The sequence below is a fragment of the Hyla sarda genome, chromosome 6 (assembly GCF_029499605.1).
Source record: "Hyla sarda isolate aHylSar1 chromosome 6, aHylSar1.hap1, whole genome shotgun sequence".
Classification (NCBI taxonomy): Eukaryota; Metazoa; Chordata; class Amphibia; order Anura; family Hylidae; genus Hyla; species Hyla sarda.
Genome location: NC_079194.1, coordinates 283518225 through 283536584, shown reverse-complemented (window position 1 = coordinate 283536584; position 18360 = coordinate 283518225). Strand labels below are relative to the sequence as shown.

Here is an 18360-nt window from a genome sequence, read left to right as displayed (position 1 = left end):
GATTTCATTTAATAACAGTGACCCCTCGACCTACGATGGCTCCGACATACGATAATTTCAACACGCGATGGCCTCTCAGAGGCAGCATCAACATACGATGGCCTCTCAGAGGCAGCATCAACATACGATGGCCTCTCAGAGGCAGCATCAACATACGATGGCCTCTCAGAGGCAGCATCAACATACGAAGCTTTTGTATGTCGGGGCCATCGCATAAACGACTATCCGGCAGCGCAGACAGCTTCAGCTGCCACCGGATAGCTGTTTACGGTGCCCCGTGTGGTCCGCTGACGATCACTTACCTGTCCTCGGGGCTCCGGTGCGTCCTCTTCGGGCTCCCCTGCATCGTCGGCGCTCTCCTCCAACGTCATCACGTCGCAGCGCACGCCGTCCCGTCATCCAATAGGAGCGGCGTGCGTAGCGACGTGATGGCGGCGACGGAGAGCGCAGATGCGGGGAAGCAGAGGCTTTGCCGGAGCATCGGGGACACCCCGGGGACGCGGCGACAGCGATGGACGGCGACATCCCGGGCAGCGGTGACGAGCGGTGAGGACAGGTGAGTACAACTTCCTCTAACAGTGGTCTACAACCTGCGGACCTCCAGATGTTGCAAAACTACAACACCCAGCATGCCCGGACAGCCGTTGGTCCGGGCATGCTGGGTGTTGTAGTTTTGCAACATCTGCAGGTTGTAGACCACTGTCCTATACTTTACATTGCACGGATCCCTCAACATGCGATGGTTTCAACAAACGATGGTCCGTCTGTAACGTATTACCATTGTATGTTGAGGGACCACTGTATAGTTGCATTAAAGGGATTTTTACAACTGGCAAAGATACTTGCCTGGACTTTCCTCTAGCGTTCTCGAGCGGGGACCTGAATCTCCCTTAAAGGGGTACTCCTCCCCAGACATCTTATCCCCTATCCGAATGATAGGGTATAAGATGTCTGGTTGTGGGGGTCCCGCAACTGGGGACCCCCGTGATCTCTCCTGCAGTACCCACTGTCATCTTGTGCACAGAGCGAACTTTGCTCCGTGCCTGATGACTGGCAATACAGGGGTCGGAGGATTGTGACATCACAGCAGCGCCCTGCCCCTCGTGATGTCACACCCCCTCCCATAGACTTGCATTGAGAGGGTTGGGTGTGACGTCATAAGGGGGCGTGGCCATGAGGTCACAATCCTCCAGTCCCTGTATCGCCTATCATTGGGCACATAGCGAAGTTCGCTCCGTGCAGAAGATGACAGGGGTTGCTGCAGGAGAGATCGCGGGGGTTCCCTTTGGCGGGACCCCCTCGATCAGACATTTTATCCCCTTTCCTTTATGTTTGGGGGCAGAGTACCCCTTTAAGGATGACGCGGTGGATCACACATTCGGCCTCCCCTTCATTTAGAGTCTTCTCCCCATAGAGAATGAACAAGGCGACGGCATTCAAGTTGGGAAACATGTAAAGACTAATGCTGGATGATATATTTTTGCAAATAATGTTGATATATGGCAAATCCACTAACGTACAGCGCCTGATAACACTTCTGTAGAGTTAATGTATGTTTACGCGGCGGAATGTCTTTGTGAAATTCCACCGGAATTCCGCTGCAGCAGAGTCCTATTGATTTCAATAGGATTATGCTGCACTGTGCACACGGCGGAATTTTGCCGTGTGCACAGTGCAGCAGAAGTTCAAATGTGCGGAATGTCTGCCCGTGGACATTTCACACATTTTCAGCTGTGTAAACCTGGCCCTAGTGGAGAAGGGTTAGCACTAACGAAATTTCCTTGCCTACATGAATATTTTTATCGCTATATGTAAAGAGCAGTCCACATCAACTCACCCAGACCGCCTCAACAGCGCAACGGACATCACCTCGTATATAGAAACTCAAAAAGTGAAGGGTCCAGCGCAGTTTTTGTGCTTAAAAACTTTGTGTCTAACATCAGGACAGGCGCAAAGGGAGTAATGTGTATCAGGTTTGAAGAACCTACCCTTGGTCATAGTTGTGTCCTTCATTGAAATGCGTCACTTCCTTTGCACCTGCCCTGATGTATGTAATTGAATAAACGTAAAGTTTTTAAGCACAAGAACTGCACTTGGTAAATTGTGTCAAGGACAAGGGTTTGGCTTTGTACCTCATGATAGCTCTAGTTGGAATAGAAAGGAACTGTACAAAAAAGATGGAATGAACATCCTTGGTGAACAAGTATTTGCTAAAAAGTATTTAAACTATAAAGGAAGGAGGGAAGGGGCAAAGAAGTGATAATCCATCAGGTCATTTGCCCCCCTAACATGCCAGCAGTGAAAAGGTTAAGAAATGACAAGCTTAGTCTTTGGCTGTCTGGCATGCTGGGAGTTGTAGTTTTGCAACAGCTGGAGGTCCAATGTTTGGGAAACACTTCAACAGATAGGTGCATTAGTCAGTAAAAGCGGGGGGGGGGGGGGGGGGGGGAAGGAGACCACTCTGGTGCTCAGCCGAAGTGGCCAAAATCATAAAAACCAAAAAACTAGCATTTAGTGATTTATAAAAAGAAATAAAATAAATAGAAAATCCAAGAGCAATGAAGATAGGGAAATATAAAGGATTAGGCATAAAATCTGCCTACGGCTGTCTGGGCATCCGGGGAGTTGTAGTCTTGCAACAGCTGGAGGCACCCTTGTTTTGAAACTCTGGTCAGGAACATTGTTATGCCTGGTGCAGGGGCGGTGCAGGACACTAGACGCTTTCTGTGCCGCTCTAAGGCCTTGTTCACACTTTGTAAAATGTGCGGAATGTCCACCTGAAAAAAACACACAGACATTCCACACATGTGAATGACCGGCGTGCGCTAGGACCACTCGGAAATCTATTCTTTCTGCAGATACCGCAGTCAGGATTTCCACAGCAGATGTTTCGGCAAACAGTGCAGCAGAATCCCACTGAAAGCTGTGTGACCATTCCGGCGAAATTCCACACTGACATTCTTCCTTGTGAACATACCCTTACATTCTGTGTATTTGCCCCCTTACATCTGTACTAGGTGCCCTACTTTACACAAAGGCTTCCTTTTAGATTACTTAAAAGGGAAAGTACCGTTTATTTTGATGGCAATGCATTTCCATGTGGAGTCTACAGAAGAATATTTTTTCTGCAGACACCAGAATTTTAAATTTCCACGCCAGAAATTCGGCTAAGTGAACAGCAGAGCAGAATCCCATGGAAATCAATGGAACTCTGCTGCTGCGCAAACTCTTATGTTCACAGGGAAAAATTCTGTGTGGAATTCCGCATTGAAATTCCACACTGAAATTTTTCCGTGTGAACCTAGCCTTAAAAATTGTTCCTCTTTCACTCTTTTAGGGGTGCAGCGCATAAAAAACAGGACTTGGTTACCGAACTGAAAAGCAATGGCGTCAGTTTTGATGTACGCAAGCTACACATTGGAGACTTTCTGTGGGTAGCCCGAGAAAAAGTGCAACCAGTGCCAGGTTAGTAAAATATTGCTGCTCAAAATGGAAAAGAAAAAATACTGAGAAAATATTATGTTCCCAAAAAAGAAGTTGTTTCCGTTCTTGGGCTGGTGACAAACACACTGAATAAAGGCCTTAAAGGGGCACTCCACTGGAAAACATTTTTCTTTTAAATCAACTGGTGCCAGAAAGTTAAACAGATTTGTAAATTACTTCTATAAAAAAATCCCAATCCTTCCAGTACTTATCAGCTGCTGTATGATCCACATGAGGTTCTTTTCTTTTTGAATTTATTTTCGGTCTGACCACAGTGCTCTCTGCTGACACCTCTGTCCATGTCAGGAACTGTCCGGAGCAAGAGCAAATCCCCATAGCAAACCGCTCCTGCTTTGGACAGTTCCTGACGTGGACAGAGGTGTCAGCAGAGAGCACTGTGGTCGGATAGAAAGGAAATACAAAAATAAAAGAACTTCCTGTGGAGCATACAGCAGCTGATAAGTACTGGAAGGATTGGGATTTTTTAATAGAAGTAATTTGCAAATCTGTTTAACTTTCCGGCACCAGTTGATTTAAAAGAAAATGTTTTCCAGTGGAGTACCCCTTTAATATTGGACCGTATTGTTTTTGGGGTGTCAAGCAATATCTGCCATTGTTTATATGGATTACACTTTTTTTTTTTTTTTTCAGGGCAGCTACGAATTCCACAAGCACGGGAGCTGGTGCTGGATTATGTCATTGAGAGAAAGAGAATGGACGACTTATGTGGAAGTATTATAGATGGCCGGTTTAGGGAACAAAAGGCAAGCTGTAATGTATTATGGACCATTAATTTTTTTTTGACAGATAGTAGTAGTGGTGAGGAGCCACAACCCTATTACACCTTTAGGGTCATACGTGCCATAATTTGCTGCATATTTGCTGCTGCATATTTTTCAACCAATTTCTACCACTTTAAAGGGTTACTCCACTGGAAAACATTTCCTTTTAAATCCACTGGTGCCAGAAAGTTAAACAAATTTGTAAATAACTTCTATAATAAAAATCTTAATCCTTCCAGTACTTATCAGCTGCTGTATGCTCCACAGGAAGTTCTTTTCTTTTTGAATTTCTTTTCTGTCTGACCACAGTGCCCTCTGCTGACACCTCTGTCTGTGTCAGGAACTGTCCAGAGCAGGAGAGGTTTGCTATGGGGATTTGCTCCTGCTCTGGTTAGTTCCTAAAATAGACAGAGGTGTCAGCAGAGAGCACTGTGGTCAGACAGAAAAGACATTCAAAAAGAAAAGAACTTCCTGTGGAGCATACAGCAGCTAAGTACTGGAAGGATTAAGATTTTTTAATAGAAGTCATTTACAAATCTGTTTAACTTTCTGGCACCAATTGATTTAGTAAAAAAATGTTTTCCAGTGGAGTACCCCTTTAATGTTTGGTCATCAGGCTGTTTTCTTTCTGGATTGTACACAGTTGTTAGAAAAACCCTTATCTACTGAAGGGCTCATTTGTTGTATCATGTATGCGCTTGTGAGTAGTGATGAGCGGCAGGGGCCATATATCCGAATTTGCGATATTTTGTGAATATATGGACGAATATTCGTCCTATGTTTGCGAAATTCACATATTCGCTATGTTTTCTCTTTTTTTTTTTTTCATGCAAAAATTCGTAATGAAATTCGCCTAATGCGCATGCGCAATGATATCTTTCACCTAAAAGAAGGGAAGGATCAGTGTCCAGTCTGAAAGTGCCGATATTTACATAAATATTAGCATAAAATCGCATAAATTCGCATAAAAAACGAATATTCGTCATTATGAATATATATCACTATATTCTAAATATTCGTGAATTCGTGAAGTGCTGATATTCACAGTAAAAATTAGCATTTTTAATATTCTCGCTCAACGCAACTTTAAGGTCTGACCAGCAGTATTAGTTGTAGTACGGTAGCTTACACATACCCTATATATAAACTCTAGCACTAAATAAAGAGGGGTGAAGCCGCAAGGTTATGTATGAGGACAGTGTAGAATTGGCGACTGTAAACCAACAGCAAACTAACTGCAGTTGGCAGGTGCTTTTTTGGACACCTTGGAATTTCCGTGCAGAATTTTGCTTGGAAATCTGCATGGAAATTCAACCGCAGCAGAGTCCCATTGAATTCAACAGAATTCTTCTGCGCTATGCATACGCCAGAATTTCTGTGCCAGATGAAACATGGAAATTCAGAATTCCGTGTCCGCTAAAGAATAAACCTGTTCATTCTTTCTGCAGACTCCGCACGGAATGCATAGACGGCTGAGACAGCGCAGTCTCCGGAATGTCTGCACGGAAGTGTGAATATAGCCTTACTATTTTACCAGTCCAGATAAGGAGTTGCTGTAATATTTGATGTGCAGGTTTTAAAGGGGTACTTTTTTTTTATTTTTTATTAATCAACTGGTGCAAGAAAGTTAAACAGATTTGTAAATTACTTCTATTAAATCTTAATCCTTTCAGTACTTATTAGCTGCTGAATAATACAGAGGAAATTATTTTTGGAACACAGAGCTCTCTGCTGACATCAAGAGCACAGTGCTCTCGGCTGACATCTCTGTCCATTTTAAGAACTGCCAGAGTAGGAGAAAATAACCCATAGCAAACATATGCTGCTCTGGACAGTTCCTAAAATGGACAGAGATGTCAGCAGAGAGCACTGTGTTCCAAAAATAAATTAATTTCATCTGTAGTATTCAGCAGAGGAAGGATTAAGATTTTTTTATAGAAGTAATTTACAAATCTCCATAGAAAATCCAAGAAGGAGAGAGCACACCAGGTAGCAAACCAAATAGGTGGAAAAAGCAAACATACGATACCATGAGGTAACAGCTAGGAGCGTCCGGACTTCTATATGTAAGCAGCACCTGCGGGGTGCACGCACAAGGTAAAGTATCGATATATGCAAAAACACAGATAAGCAGGCACTCACCGCTGGTAAGCTGCTACGGGCTCAGAGTCCGGGATCACCACGGCATAGACGTAGACGGTAAGGGGCGCTCAGAGGCACTGAGCTCCCCTTACCGTCTACGTCTATGCCGTGGTGATCCCGGACTCGGAGCCCGTAGCAGCTTACCGGCGGTGAGTGCCTGCTTATCTGTGTTTTTGCATAATTTACAAATCTGTTTAACTTTCTGGCACCAGTTGATTTAAAAAAAATAATAATAATAATAAAAAAAAAAGGTTTCCACCGGAGTACCCCTTTAAAGCTGCAAATTTGATGCTGTGTTTAGTCATTTAGTTTACATCAAAATCTGCAGCTTCATATCCTGCACATACTTTGTGAATTGACCCTTCACACGTACAGTATCCTGTGCAGATTTGATGCGCAGGATTTGAAGCTGTGTTCAGTCATTTTAGTTTATATTGAAATCTGCAGCATCAAATCCTGCGCATCAAATCTGCACAGAATAATGTATGTGCGACTAAACCCTTAAAGGGGTACTCTGCAGGAAAACATCTTATCCGCTATCCAAAGGATAGGAGATAAGATGTCTGATCACGGGGTTCCCGCCACTGGGGACCCCCACTATCTCTGGGGCGGCAGCTTTGGCGTCCGGAACACGGACATTTGGAGCTTCTGTGTTTGTGACATCACGCCCTCTCATGCTAGGAGTCGTAGTTTCGCAACAGCTGAAGGCACACTGGTTGGGGAACACTGCCCTATCCCACTGATAGGGCATATCCTTGTTTTTTGGGAATACCTCTTTGACTAGGTAACTCTTACTTCCAATAAAATGAACAGAAAACCTTCCAGATGTGAGACGCTAATACCTAGCGCAAATGTGATTGACTATTGTAGTGCATGTCTGCATAGAAACATGTTATATGGTTCTTAAAGAAGTGCTATTAAAGGGGTACTCCGCTGCTCAGCATTTAGAACAAACTGTTCCGAACGCTGGAGTCGGGAGCTTGTGACGTCATAGTCCCGCCCCCTCATGACATCACCCCCCGCCCCCTAAATGCAAGTCTATGGGGACTTGCATTTAGGGGGCGGGGGGTGATGTCATGAGGGGGCAGGACTATGACGTCACAAGCTTCCGGCTCCAGCGTTCGGAACAGTTTTTCCCAAACGCTGAGCAGCGGAGTACCCCTTTAACCTATGGGTCTGTTGATTCTACCAGGCCATTGAGTAAACTAGTAAGTTTAGGCTGGTTACTTTTTATCTGACTAACGTTTTGTTTTAATTTGATGTAGTTCCGGCTGAAAAGGTGCGGTCTGCATCGTCCAATCTATCTGGTGGAGGATTATGGGTCAGCACAGCACCTCAGTATTCCTGAAAGCACCTTGCAGCAAGCCATAGTGAATACACAGGTAATGCATACTATACAGTACAGTGGTACCTCAACTTACAATACTTGTAACATGACTCACCATACAATACTACAGACAGTCCAGATCTGCGATACAAGTCAGTGACTGGAAGATCTGACCAATCAGAATGGACATTTCACTGGCAAAACCCCTGTATTACTGAAGTGCATGCACTGACTGCTGTCTGGTAGCACCCCCTACAGTACAGGGAGGTATTACATATTCTGTACTCTTTACCTGTATTACTGAAGTGTATGCACTAACTGATGTCTGGTAGCGCCCCCTACAGTACAGGGAGGTATTACATGTTCTGTACTCTTTACCTGTGCCAGGGTTACCTGCTCCTTTGGACACCAGGTGAGGGCGACTCCATTATTTTTTAGGACACTGTGTACTGTACAGGACCCTGAAGAAGTTCCAGTCCTCTATATAGATAGTGATTACACCTCCCAGCAGATCTTTATTACCATTATATGTAAGGATTTGTTTTATCTATATTAGTTATCTACTGGTTTTTGTTCAATCCTCACTTTTTCCTATTTTTGGAAGACATTTTGGTGGCTTTAGAACCAATTACCAGGTTTCCATAGAGTTATGGTCTCGACATACAATGGATTCAACATACAATGGTCGTCCTGGAACCAATTAATATTGTAACTTCAGGGACCATTGTATCTGATGTGAAGCCTGATAATGGTTTATCTTTTTTGTATAATTTGTGATTTTATCCATATCTTATATCGGTTATTATAAAGACCCTCAGGCTTAGTAGCAATGGTTCAGCAGTTTCATTGTAAAAAAATGATATGGTTTGTGTTTAACTTCAGTAGAACAAGCTAAGTACACTTAGCTGTAATATGCCTCTAGAAGAGGGTTTCCCAAACAGTGTGCCTCCAGCTGCTGCACAAGTGTATTGATATACATCAGGGTTTCCCAATCTGAGTGCCTCCAGCTGTTGCAAAACTACAACTTCCAGCATGCCCGGACAGCCTTTGGCTGTCCGGGTATGCTGGAAGTTGTAGTTTTGCAACAGCTGGAGGCACCCTGGTTGGGAAACACTGTTATATACACAACATTCTTTATGAATGCAGGAGCCAAAGGCTGTCCGGGCATGCTGAAAGTTGTAGTACTGCAACAGCTGGAGGCACCCTGGTTGGGAAACACCGCTCTAGAGTAACACACTCACACTTTGGCTGTCAGGGCATGCTGGGATTTTTAGTTTTGCAACAGCTGGAGGCACCCTGGTTGGGAAACACTGTTATATACACAACATGCTTTATGAATGCAGGAGCAGCAGGAGCCAAAGGCTGTCCGGGCATGCTGAAAGTTGTACTACTGCAACAGCTGGAGGCACCCTGGTTGGGAAATGCCGCTCTAGAGTAACACACTCACACTTTGGCTGTCAGGGCATGCTGGGAATTTTAGTTTTGCAACAGCTGGAGGCACCCTGGTTGGGAAACACAGCCAAAGTGTGAGTGTGGTGACCCTAGAGCAGTGTTTTCTAACCATTGTGCCTAAAGCTGTTGTAAAACTACAATTCCCAGCATGCCCTGATTGCTCTAGAGTCTAGCGCAATCAGGGCATGCTGGGAGTTGTAGTTTTACAACAGGTTTAGGCACAATGGTTAGAAAACACTGCTCTAGGGTAACCACACTCTCTATGATTCCAGCTCTGGGATCTGGCACTAAGCAACTCCTTATCTATTAAGAACAGTCGCTATTAGCTAATAAATGATCTTTTATTATTATTATTATTATTATTATTACTATTATTATTATTTTAGGTGGTAGATGGGTTCTTCATCAAGCGTACCAAGGATGTTCGGGAGTCTGCTGCCTACCTGACCATAATGACCCGCCATTTGGAGGCAATGTATTCGGTAAGAGCTGAACTACGATATTACTTGGCTGCTTTTCTCCCATCACCCCATTAAAACCTATTGTTACCTAATGGAAGTAAACACCTCCTATAAAATGGACCGCTTTTTTTTAGACCGTATTTTTGCACAGTATTGCATCCATTTTTTGTAGAATGTAAGACAGAGCTAAGGCTGATCTACGTGGCTATCCACATATAAATACATGCATATATTAAAGGGGTATTCCAGGAAAAACTTTATATATCAACTGGCTCCAGAAAGTTAAAGGAAAACTGTCACATATTTTCTCCCGCACTATCCACCGGTATTGGTGGATAGTGCGGGAGACGCTGATTAAAACGAGCCCTACCTTGGTCTGATCCGCGCCGCCGTTCGCCCGCAATTGTAGTTTTAATCTCTGTGTATATCCGGCTGTAACTGGCAAAGGCGGTGCTTCTGCGGGCTAACGGGCACTGACGTCAGCGCCGCTCATGAATATTCATCCCTTCTGTTCTCCCTCTCTTCGCCGCTCCTAACCAGAGGGAGGGATGAATATTCATGAGCGGCGCTGACGTCAGTGCCCGTTAGCCCGCAGAAGCACCGCCTTTGCCAGTTACAGCCGGATATACACAGAGATTAAAACTACAATTGCGGGCGAACGGCGGCGCGGATCAGATCAAGGTAGGGCTCGTTTTAATCAGTGTCTCCCGCACTATCCACCAGTACATGTGGATAGTGCAGGAGAAAATATGTGACAGTTTTCCTTTAAACAGATTTGTAAATTACTTCTATTAAAAAATCTTAATCCTTTCAGTACTTATGAACTTCTGAAGTTAAGGTTGTTCTTTTCTGTCTAAGTGCTCTCTGATGACACGTGTCTTGGGAAACGCCCAGTTTAGAAGAGGTTTGCTATGGGGATTTGCTTCTAAACTGAGCGTTTCCCGAGACACGTGTCATCAGAGAGGACTTAGACAGAAAAGAACAACCTTAACTTCAGAAGCTCATAAGTACTGAAAGGATTAAGATTTTTTAATAGAAGTAATTTACAAATCTGTTTAACTTTCTGGAGCCAGTTGATATATATATATATATATATATATATATATATATATATATATATATATCTCTATATATCTCTATATATATATATATATATATATATATATATATATATATATATATATATATATATATATATATATATATATATATATATATCTCAACTGGCTCCAGAAAGTTAAACAGATTTGTAAATTACTTCTATTAAAAAATCTTAATCCTTTCAGTACATATATATATATATATATATATATAAGCTTTTTCCTGGAATACCCCTTTAAATACCCCTTTAAATACGAGCATGTGTTACTTTTATCTGTTCTGCAAATGGAAAAAACCACTGAAATCAACGGAGAAGGATTATAATTAGAGATGAGCGAACTTACAGTAAATTCGATTCATCACGAACTTCTCGGCTCTGCAGTTGATGACTTTTCCTGCGTAAATTAGTTCAGCCTTCAGGTGCTCCGGTGGGCTGGAAAAGGTGGATACAGTCCTAGGAAAGAGTCTCCTAGGACTGTATCCACCTTTTCCAGCCCATCGGAGCACCTGAAAGCTGAACTAATTTATGCAGGAAATATCAACTGCCGAGCCGAGAAGTTCGTGACGAATCGAATTTACTGTAAGTTCGCTCATCTCTAATTATAATATGGATGCATCCACGTGTGTTCCATATTACAAAGTATATTTCAATTTCCTGCCTAGAAGACGACATTAGTGTTTGCTGTACGGATGCAATACTGATAAGATACTAATGCTATTTCATCTATAATACATCCATATTTTTAATCTGTTTTATGGATGTATACTATTGCTTCCCATGCCCGGACAGCCTTTGACTCCTGCTGCTCCTGCATCCATAAAGCATACTGTGTATATAACAGTGTTTCCCAACCAGGGTGCCTCCAGCTGTTGCAAAACTACAACTTCCAGCATGCCCGGACAGCCAATGGCTGTCCGGGCATGCTTGAAGTTGTAGTTTTGCAACAGCTGGAGGCACTCAGATTGGGAAACCCAATACACTCGTGTAAAACAGGCCTACAGCTATTTATTCCAAAGCAAACATGGTACATATCATACAACGTATCATAGTGGTATTTAGAAAAGAAAGTAAAATAAATAAATATACATTTATTTAGTGCATAGCTTAATCAACAGATTTGTAAATTACTTCTATTAAAAAATCTTAATCCTTCCAGTACTTATTAGCTGCTTAATACTACAGAGGAAGTTCTTTTCTTTTTGGAACACAGTGCTCTCTGCTGACATCATGAGCACAGTGCTCTCTGCTGACACCTCTGTCCATTTTAGGAACTGTCCAGAGCAGCATATGTTTGCTATGGGGATTTTCTCCTACTCTGGACAGTTCTTAAAATGAACAGAGATGGCAGCAGAGAGCACTGTGCTCGTGATGTCAGCAGAGAGCTCTGTGTTCCAAAAAGAAAATAATTTCCTCTATAGTATTCATCAGCTAATAAGTACTGGAAGGATTAAGATTTTTTTTAATAGAAGTCATTTACAATTCTGTTTAACTTTCTTGCACCAGTTGATTTAAAAAAAAAAAAAAAAAAAAAAAAAAAAAAAAAAGCACCCTGAATACTTATAACCACTAGAAGTGTCTTATCTTTAATTTCAAGTTAAAAGTATTTAGTGTACTGCACTTAGGGATTTTCGGGGACTTATTTATGGATGGCTTGTTCTCAGGATAGGTCATCAATATTGGGGGACTGACTCTCTAGCACTCCTGCCAATGAGCTTTTTGCCAGATCCCCCATGCCTGTGCATATAGAAAACTGAGCCAGAAACAGACTGTACATCAGTATTTCCAAGTCAAAGGATTTCCAAGTATGCTGGGAGTTGTAGTTGTGGAGGCACCCTGGTTGGGAAACACTGATGTACATTGTGGTTTCTACAGTTTAGCTCCCTATAAAGTGAATGGGAGCTGAGCTGCCCCGATCATCCCTATTTTCAAGGTGATCAGGTCACCAGAGACCCGATCAGCCCGGAATAGCAGAAAATCGCATGTCTGAATTGACATGAGTTTTTCTGTGATCGCCAACATGGGGGGGTCTCAGGACCCCCCTGGGCGATGTGCCGGGGTGCCTGTTGAATGATTTCAGCAGGCATTCTGGTCCGGTCACCAACCGGCTAGCGGCGGGGACCGGAATTCCCATGGGCGTATGCATAGGCTCCACGTCCTTAAGGACTCGGGATGCAGGGCGTCCTGAACAGGTTAATAGAAAATGGTCTGGGTGGCATTTACATTCATTGCTGCAACACATCGATGCCATCTGACAATAAATCTACGGTGCACAAATGTAACTGAAATATGATGGTGGTTATACAGGAATTTAACAAGTGAAAGGGGTTGTGCAGCGAAAAGTAACTTGTCTCCTATCCACAGGATAGGGGATAGGTGTGTGATCCAGTTGGTCTGACCACTGGGACCAACCCCCCCCCCCCCCCACACACAATCCCCTGCTTGGGCCCTGGCTCTCTAAGAGGAACGTGTACTGGGGACGACACGTGCTCCATTCATTTCTATGGGAGCACCGGAGATGCCCAGGCACAGCACTCGGGTCTTTCTCTTTCTTCTTCTTCTTTTTATTTTTTTAGTGTATGAATTCTGAAATGCTTTTAAAGGAGAACTGTGGTGAAAAATGTTTTATTTCCCTGTGCCCGAGCTGCAAAAACAAAAATAAAACATCTTTGTCACCTTCCTATGTTTCCCCCGTTGCGCTGATATCGGCGTCCCGGTCCTCCGGTGCTGGTCTTCTTCCTGCCAGGGTAGCAGGGAGAAGGTGGGGCCCAGGCTCCTTACATGACAGTGCTCTCAGCCTATCACCCAGGAAGCAGGAAGAAGACCAGCACAAGAGGACCAGAACACGCAACGGGGAGAAAGTAGGAAGGTGAGTTAAATTCAAAATGTTTAACCACAGTTCTCCTTTTAATGTATTGATTATACAGCAGGATTTTTCACTATTTCCTTAAAATTCTTTCAGAACAAGACTTTACTGAGCTGCACAAAAGAGGAAGCCGGTAAATGTGACCGAGCGCTTCACCACGATGACCAGAGCTGCATCCTCCTAGAGTTCAAGGACTTTAACGAGGGAGCTATGAAGAATAAGGTAAAATAAAGCTCGTCTTTGCCACCCAGAGCAGAACAGTGGGATCCTTCTTGGCTGTATATGGTATAACTGGTTGTAACCAAAGTAGTGGAAAGTGACGTTATCTGATATTTTCCTTAGTGTTTCCCGTCAAGCAGAGTAATTTAGACAAGGTATTATTCTATCCGGCTGCACTTCTTTCTCCTTGTCTGACATGCTCGGTCTTTTATACCACAGGCACAAACTGTGAGAGAAGTATTTGCTCGACAGCTGATGCAGATAAGTGGGGTTAGTGGTGAGAAGGCGACAGCAATCCTGGAGAGATACAGCACCCCAGCCAGGTAGTGTGTGACCCCAAATATGACTTTACAGCGCACACCATTTTACACACTCTTCCAATCTTTAATGTTGTATAATGATTTATTAACTAATGTGCCGTCTCTGTAAAGCAGTCGTGCGCAGTGACATGACCATGTTCTTGCTTGTGTGAATTCCAATGTTCTGCTGTTCCTGCTAGCCTCACTGCAAACTGGCTGTATCCCCCTCTCTTCCCCTGTCTTAGGAGGGGGCGTACATATGCCGTGCTGCAGAGAGTGTAGTGTCAGCAAGTAACAGAATGATAGAGCAGTGTCTCCGTTACAAGTTAGTGTTGTTTGCTAAGACCTTAAGGGTGCGTTCACACGCTATTACTAGCAGTGGGTTTCCCGCTGCGGGAAACCCACTGCGAGTTACGCCACCATTCATTTGAATGGGTCCGCGGACAGTCCGCAAATCTGAAACTTCTGTGGACCCATTTAAATTAATGGTAGCGTAACACGCAGCAGGATTCCCACAGCGGGACACTCGCTGCTAGTAATAGTGTGTGAACGCACCCTAAGGGTCTTTTCACACGGCAGAATATCCACTTGCGGAATTCTGCCTCATATTAAAGCCCATAGACTTCCACGGAATTCCGCACTCCCATTCACACTTCTGAATTTCCGCTTGCGGAAATTCAGAAGTGTGAATGGGCGTGCGGAATCCTATAGAAGCCTATGGGCTTTAATTTGATGCAGAAATTCGATGAAATTAAAGCCCATAGGCTTCTATAGGATTCTGCACGCCCATTCACACTTCTGAATTTCCGCTTGCGGAAATTCAGAAGTGTGAATGGGCGTGCGGAATCCTATGGGTTTTAAGTTGATGCAGAAATTCTGCCGTGTGAATAGACCCTTACTACAGCGCTACTTGACACCTTCTTGTAATAGCATAGACACAGTTGGTAAAATGTACCAAAACCTGTGCAGAGGGAAAGTTGACAAGTTGCCCATAGCAACCATTTAGATCACTTTTTTTATTTTTTAAAAAGGCCTCTGCAAAATTAAAGATGTGATCCGACTGGTTGCTTTGGGCAACTGGTCAACTTTTCCCTCTACACAGGTTTTATTAAATCTCTCAAGTGTCTGTGAGAGAAATCATTGAAAATGTAGTTATCTTAATACGTCAGCTCTCCGACATAAAGCCCTGGCAGCATCAAAACAATAGTGCTGCACAGAGCTGGGTAAGGGTCTATTCACACGGCAGACTTTCCTCCTCAAATAAAAGCCCAATACACTTCTATAGGAGTCCACCCTCCCATTCACATTTCTGCAGAATTTCTGCTTGGATTCTGCACCAATTCAGCACAAAATCCACACAAGCGGAATTGGGACGGATGAGCGGAAATTCTGCCGTGTGAATAAACCCATAGACTATACTTTGGGCTTTTTAAGGCCTGATTAAAATTGCTGATACCAAAGTCACTATGTATGAGAGGTGGGTCGGTCCTGACTGGCCCAGCGGCACTGATGTGGGAGCAGCTTTTCTATGGGCCTGCAGGATTTTACACGGCTGCTACTACAGATTATATGAAGAGCAGCGGAGGCTCACAATGTCCCTCTCATTGGCTTTCTCCTCCTGAAAAGATTTCTGCCTCAGGGTTGTAAAATAAATTCTGAATCGGTGATTAAAAGGCAAATTAATGAAATGATTTTGGTTAATCGCTTAGCCCTGGTTTGCATGTGCAGAACAAGCCTTTCACAGATTAATATGTTAACTAATAGTATGTAGTTCAAATATCTGCAAAGCATATAGATATAGATTTATGTGATGTGATTCTTCTTTTGTATGGCCTACAGCTTGCTTTCTGCATATGAGTGTTGTTCCTCCACCGAGGAGAAGGAGAAGCTGCTGTCCAATGTGAAATGTGGCAAACTCCAGAGGTATATTCTGCATTATGGGCACACTAAATTATACAATGGTTTTTTCTTAACAGTTAAAGGTAAATTAAAGGGGTACTCCAAGGAACCCATAGCCCATACTTTCACTCATCAACCTATTTAATTGTCTTAATATCATTCATTAGCTATTTAGAGCAGTTCCCCCTCTTTTTGTCACTTACATGCATAAAGTGAGGGAATGACATTATCCAGCCATTTACTCTGTCTCTGAAAGCAGCCCCCACCCTCCTGAGACACACAGACCATGTGGTTTCTGCCCTGCACTGATGAGTCATATTCTCTTTAGTGCTGAGAACTGGGAGGCGTGTGCAGCCTCAACCAATCAGACACTGAACTTCTCTCTCTGCTGCTCAGAGCAGGAGGGTGGGGGCTGGATCCTATCTTGTCTTGTATGACACAAACAAAACTGGTAAATATACAATTACATTTTCTCTGTGTGGCAGAAGATCGTCCAGGACCCCCCTCATCTTCATCACTGTTCTGTCTGTAAACAGGCTGCAGTATAGAGGCTCCCTCCCCTCCCCTGCTCTGTCCGCACTACGACAAAGATTATTAATACCTAACTTTCTAGACTAAGGATACGTTCACACGTGCAGATTTTAACTGCAGATTTGCTGCTGCACATTTTATTGCCCGTCGACTTCAATAGGTAGCAAAATCTGCTACAGCAGATCTCCAGCAGATCATACGCCCATGTGAACGTATTCTTAGGCTGCGTTTCAGCCAAACCTTTAGCTTGTATTTCAAGAAGACTCCTGAGGTACCGTATTTTTCGCCGTATAAGACGGACTTTGTCTTCCCCAAAACTGGGGGGAAAAAGTCGGTGCGTCTTATACGGCGAATACACCCCTATCGCGGCAGTCCCTGCGGCCATCAACGGCCGGGACCCGCGGCTAATACAGGACATCACTGATCGCGGTGATGCCCTGTATTAACCCTTCAGACGCGGCGATCAAAGCTGACCGCCGCGTCTGAAGGGAAAGTGACACTAACCCGGCTCTTCAGTCGGGCTGTTCGGGACCGCCGCGATTTCACCGCGGCGGTCCCGAACAGCCCGACTGAAGAGCCGGGTTAGTGCTTACAGGACACCGGGAGGGACCTTACCTGCCTCCTCGGTGTCTTCTCCGTTCAGGGATCCCCTGTATAGCCGGCGCTCTCCTTCCTCGTCATCACGTCATCGCGTACGTGCGTCGGCGTGCGTAACGACATGATGACGGCGACAGAGAGCGAGGATACCCGACCGGCAGCAAAGACGTTCCAGAGCGACGGGGACACGGCGACAGCGATGGAGCGACATCCAGGGCAGCGGTGACGGGTCCGGAGCGGCGGGGACACGTGAGTATTACCTCCTATGCAGTGGTCTTCAATCTGCGGACCTCCAGATGTTGCAAAACTACAACTCCCAGCATGCCCGGACAGCCAACGGCTGTCCGGGCATGCTGGGAGTTGTAGTTTTGGAACATCTGGAGGTCCGCAGGTTGAAGACCACTATTGGGTTCAAAATCTTTAATTTTTTAGATTTTGCACCTAAAAATAGGGCACGTCTTATACGCCGGTGCGTCCTATATGGCGAAAAATACGGTACATGTTAAACGTGTCCATACGCTTCTTTTCAAGAGCGCGCCACTATGCCACAAAAGATAGAAAAGTATCGAATATCATAGTAGACTAAGCTTTTCCACCCGTTATATCTAATTTTTTTTTTTTAAGGAACCCATTAAATGCACACTGTATTAGCCTATGGGTGATAGATGCATCGTATGTTTAACAGATACCTTGGAAGCTCCAATGATTTCTCTGTCCAATTATGGGGGAGAGAGATGCAGGGACCCTTATTACTCTAACCTTCTGAGCGGTGTTGCTGCTGACAGCCTTTAGACGCATTTTAATACATGTTTGTCAGGTGCCTGTCAGCAGTACCACCGCCACGTTGGTGGATGGAGCCTGTAGTGCGGTTTTCCACTGTGATTTTGAGTGTGACTCCATATCCAGACCTCCATGGGTTGATAAATTTGATTTCCATTGATAATTTTTGAGTGATTTTGTTAGCGCATTCAACTATGTAACGACGCAGTATGAACCCAGCCATAGGTGTATAGAGGTCACCTAACTGTCCTCCGACAGATGGTGTTGGGCGTCTGATTCATAATACCCGATCCTGTTGTTCTAGGAGGGATAAGCTGGTGCCAGAGCCGTTTGTTTATGTGTATGGGGAAGTCGGGAGAGATACCTGGTCGTCTGACCTTTTATTGAAAATGTATGGCCACTTTTAGCCTCATTTATTAGGGG

The 18360-nt window shown here is 44.1% G+C and overlaps 1 protein-coding gene across 1 annotated transcript in view; it reads left to right on the top strand.

The window, feature by feature from the left end:
- Window positions 1-18360, top strand: part of MUS81 (MUS81 structure-specific endonuclease subunit) — a 123848-nt gene that overhangs the window by 104376 nt on the left and 1112 nt on the right. The window contains exons 13-19 of the mRNA XM_056527520.1: window positions 3338-3465; window positions 4135-4247; window positions 7673-7789; window positions 9573-9668; window positions 13709-13834; window positions 14051-14154; window positions 15970-16053. Coding sequence (XP_056383495.1) covers window positions 3338-3465; window positions 4135-4247; window positions 7673-7789; window positions 9573-9668; window positions 13709-13834; window positions 14051-14154; window positions 15970-16053 — 768 coding nt within the window. The remainder of the gene's footprint in view (window positions 1-3337; window positions 3466-4134; window positions 4248-7672; window positions 7790-9572; window positions 9669-13708; window positions 13835-14050; window positions 14155-15969; window positions 16054-18360) is intronic.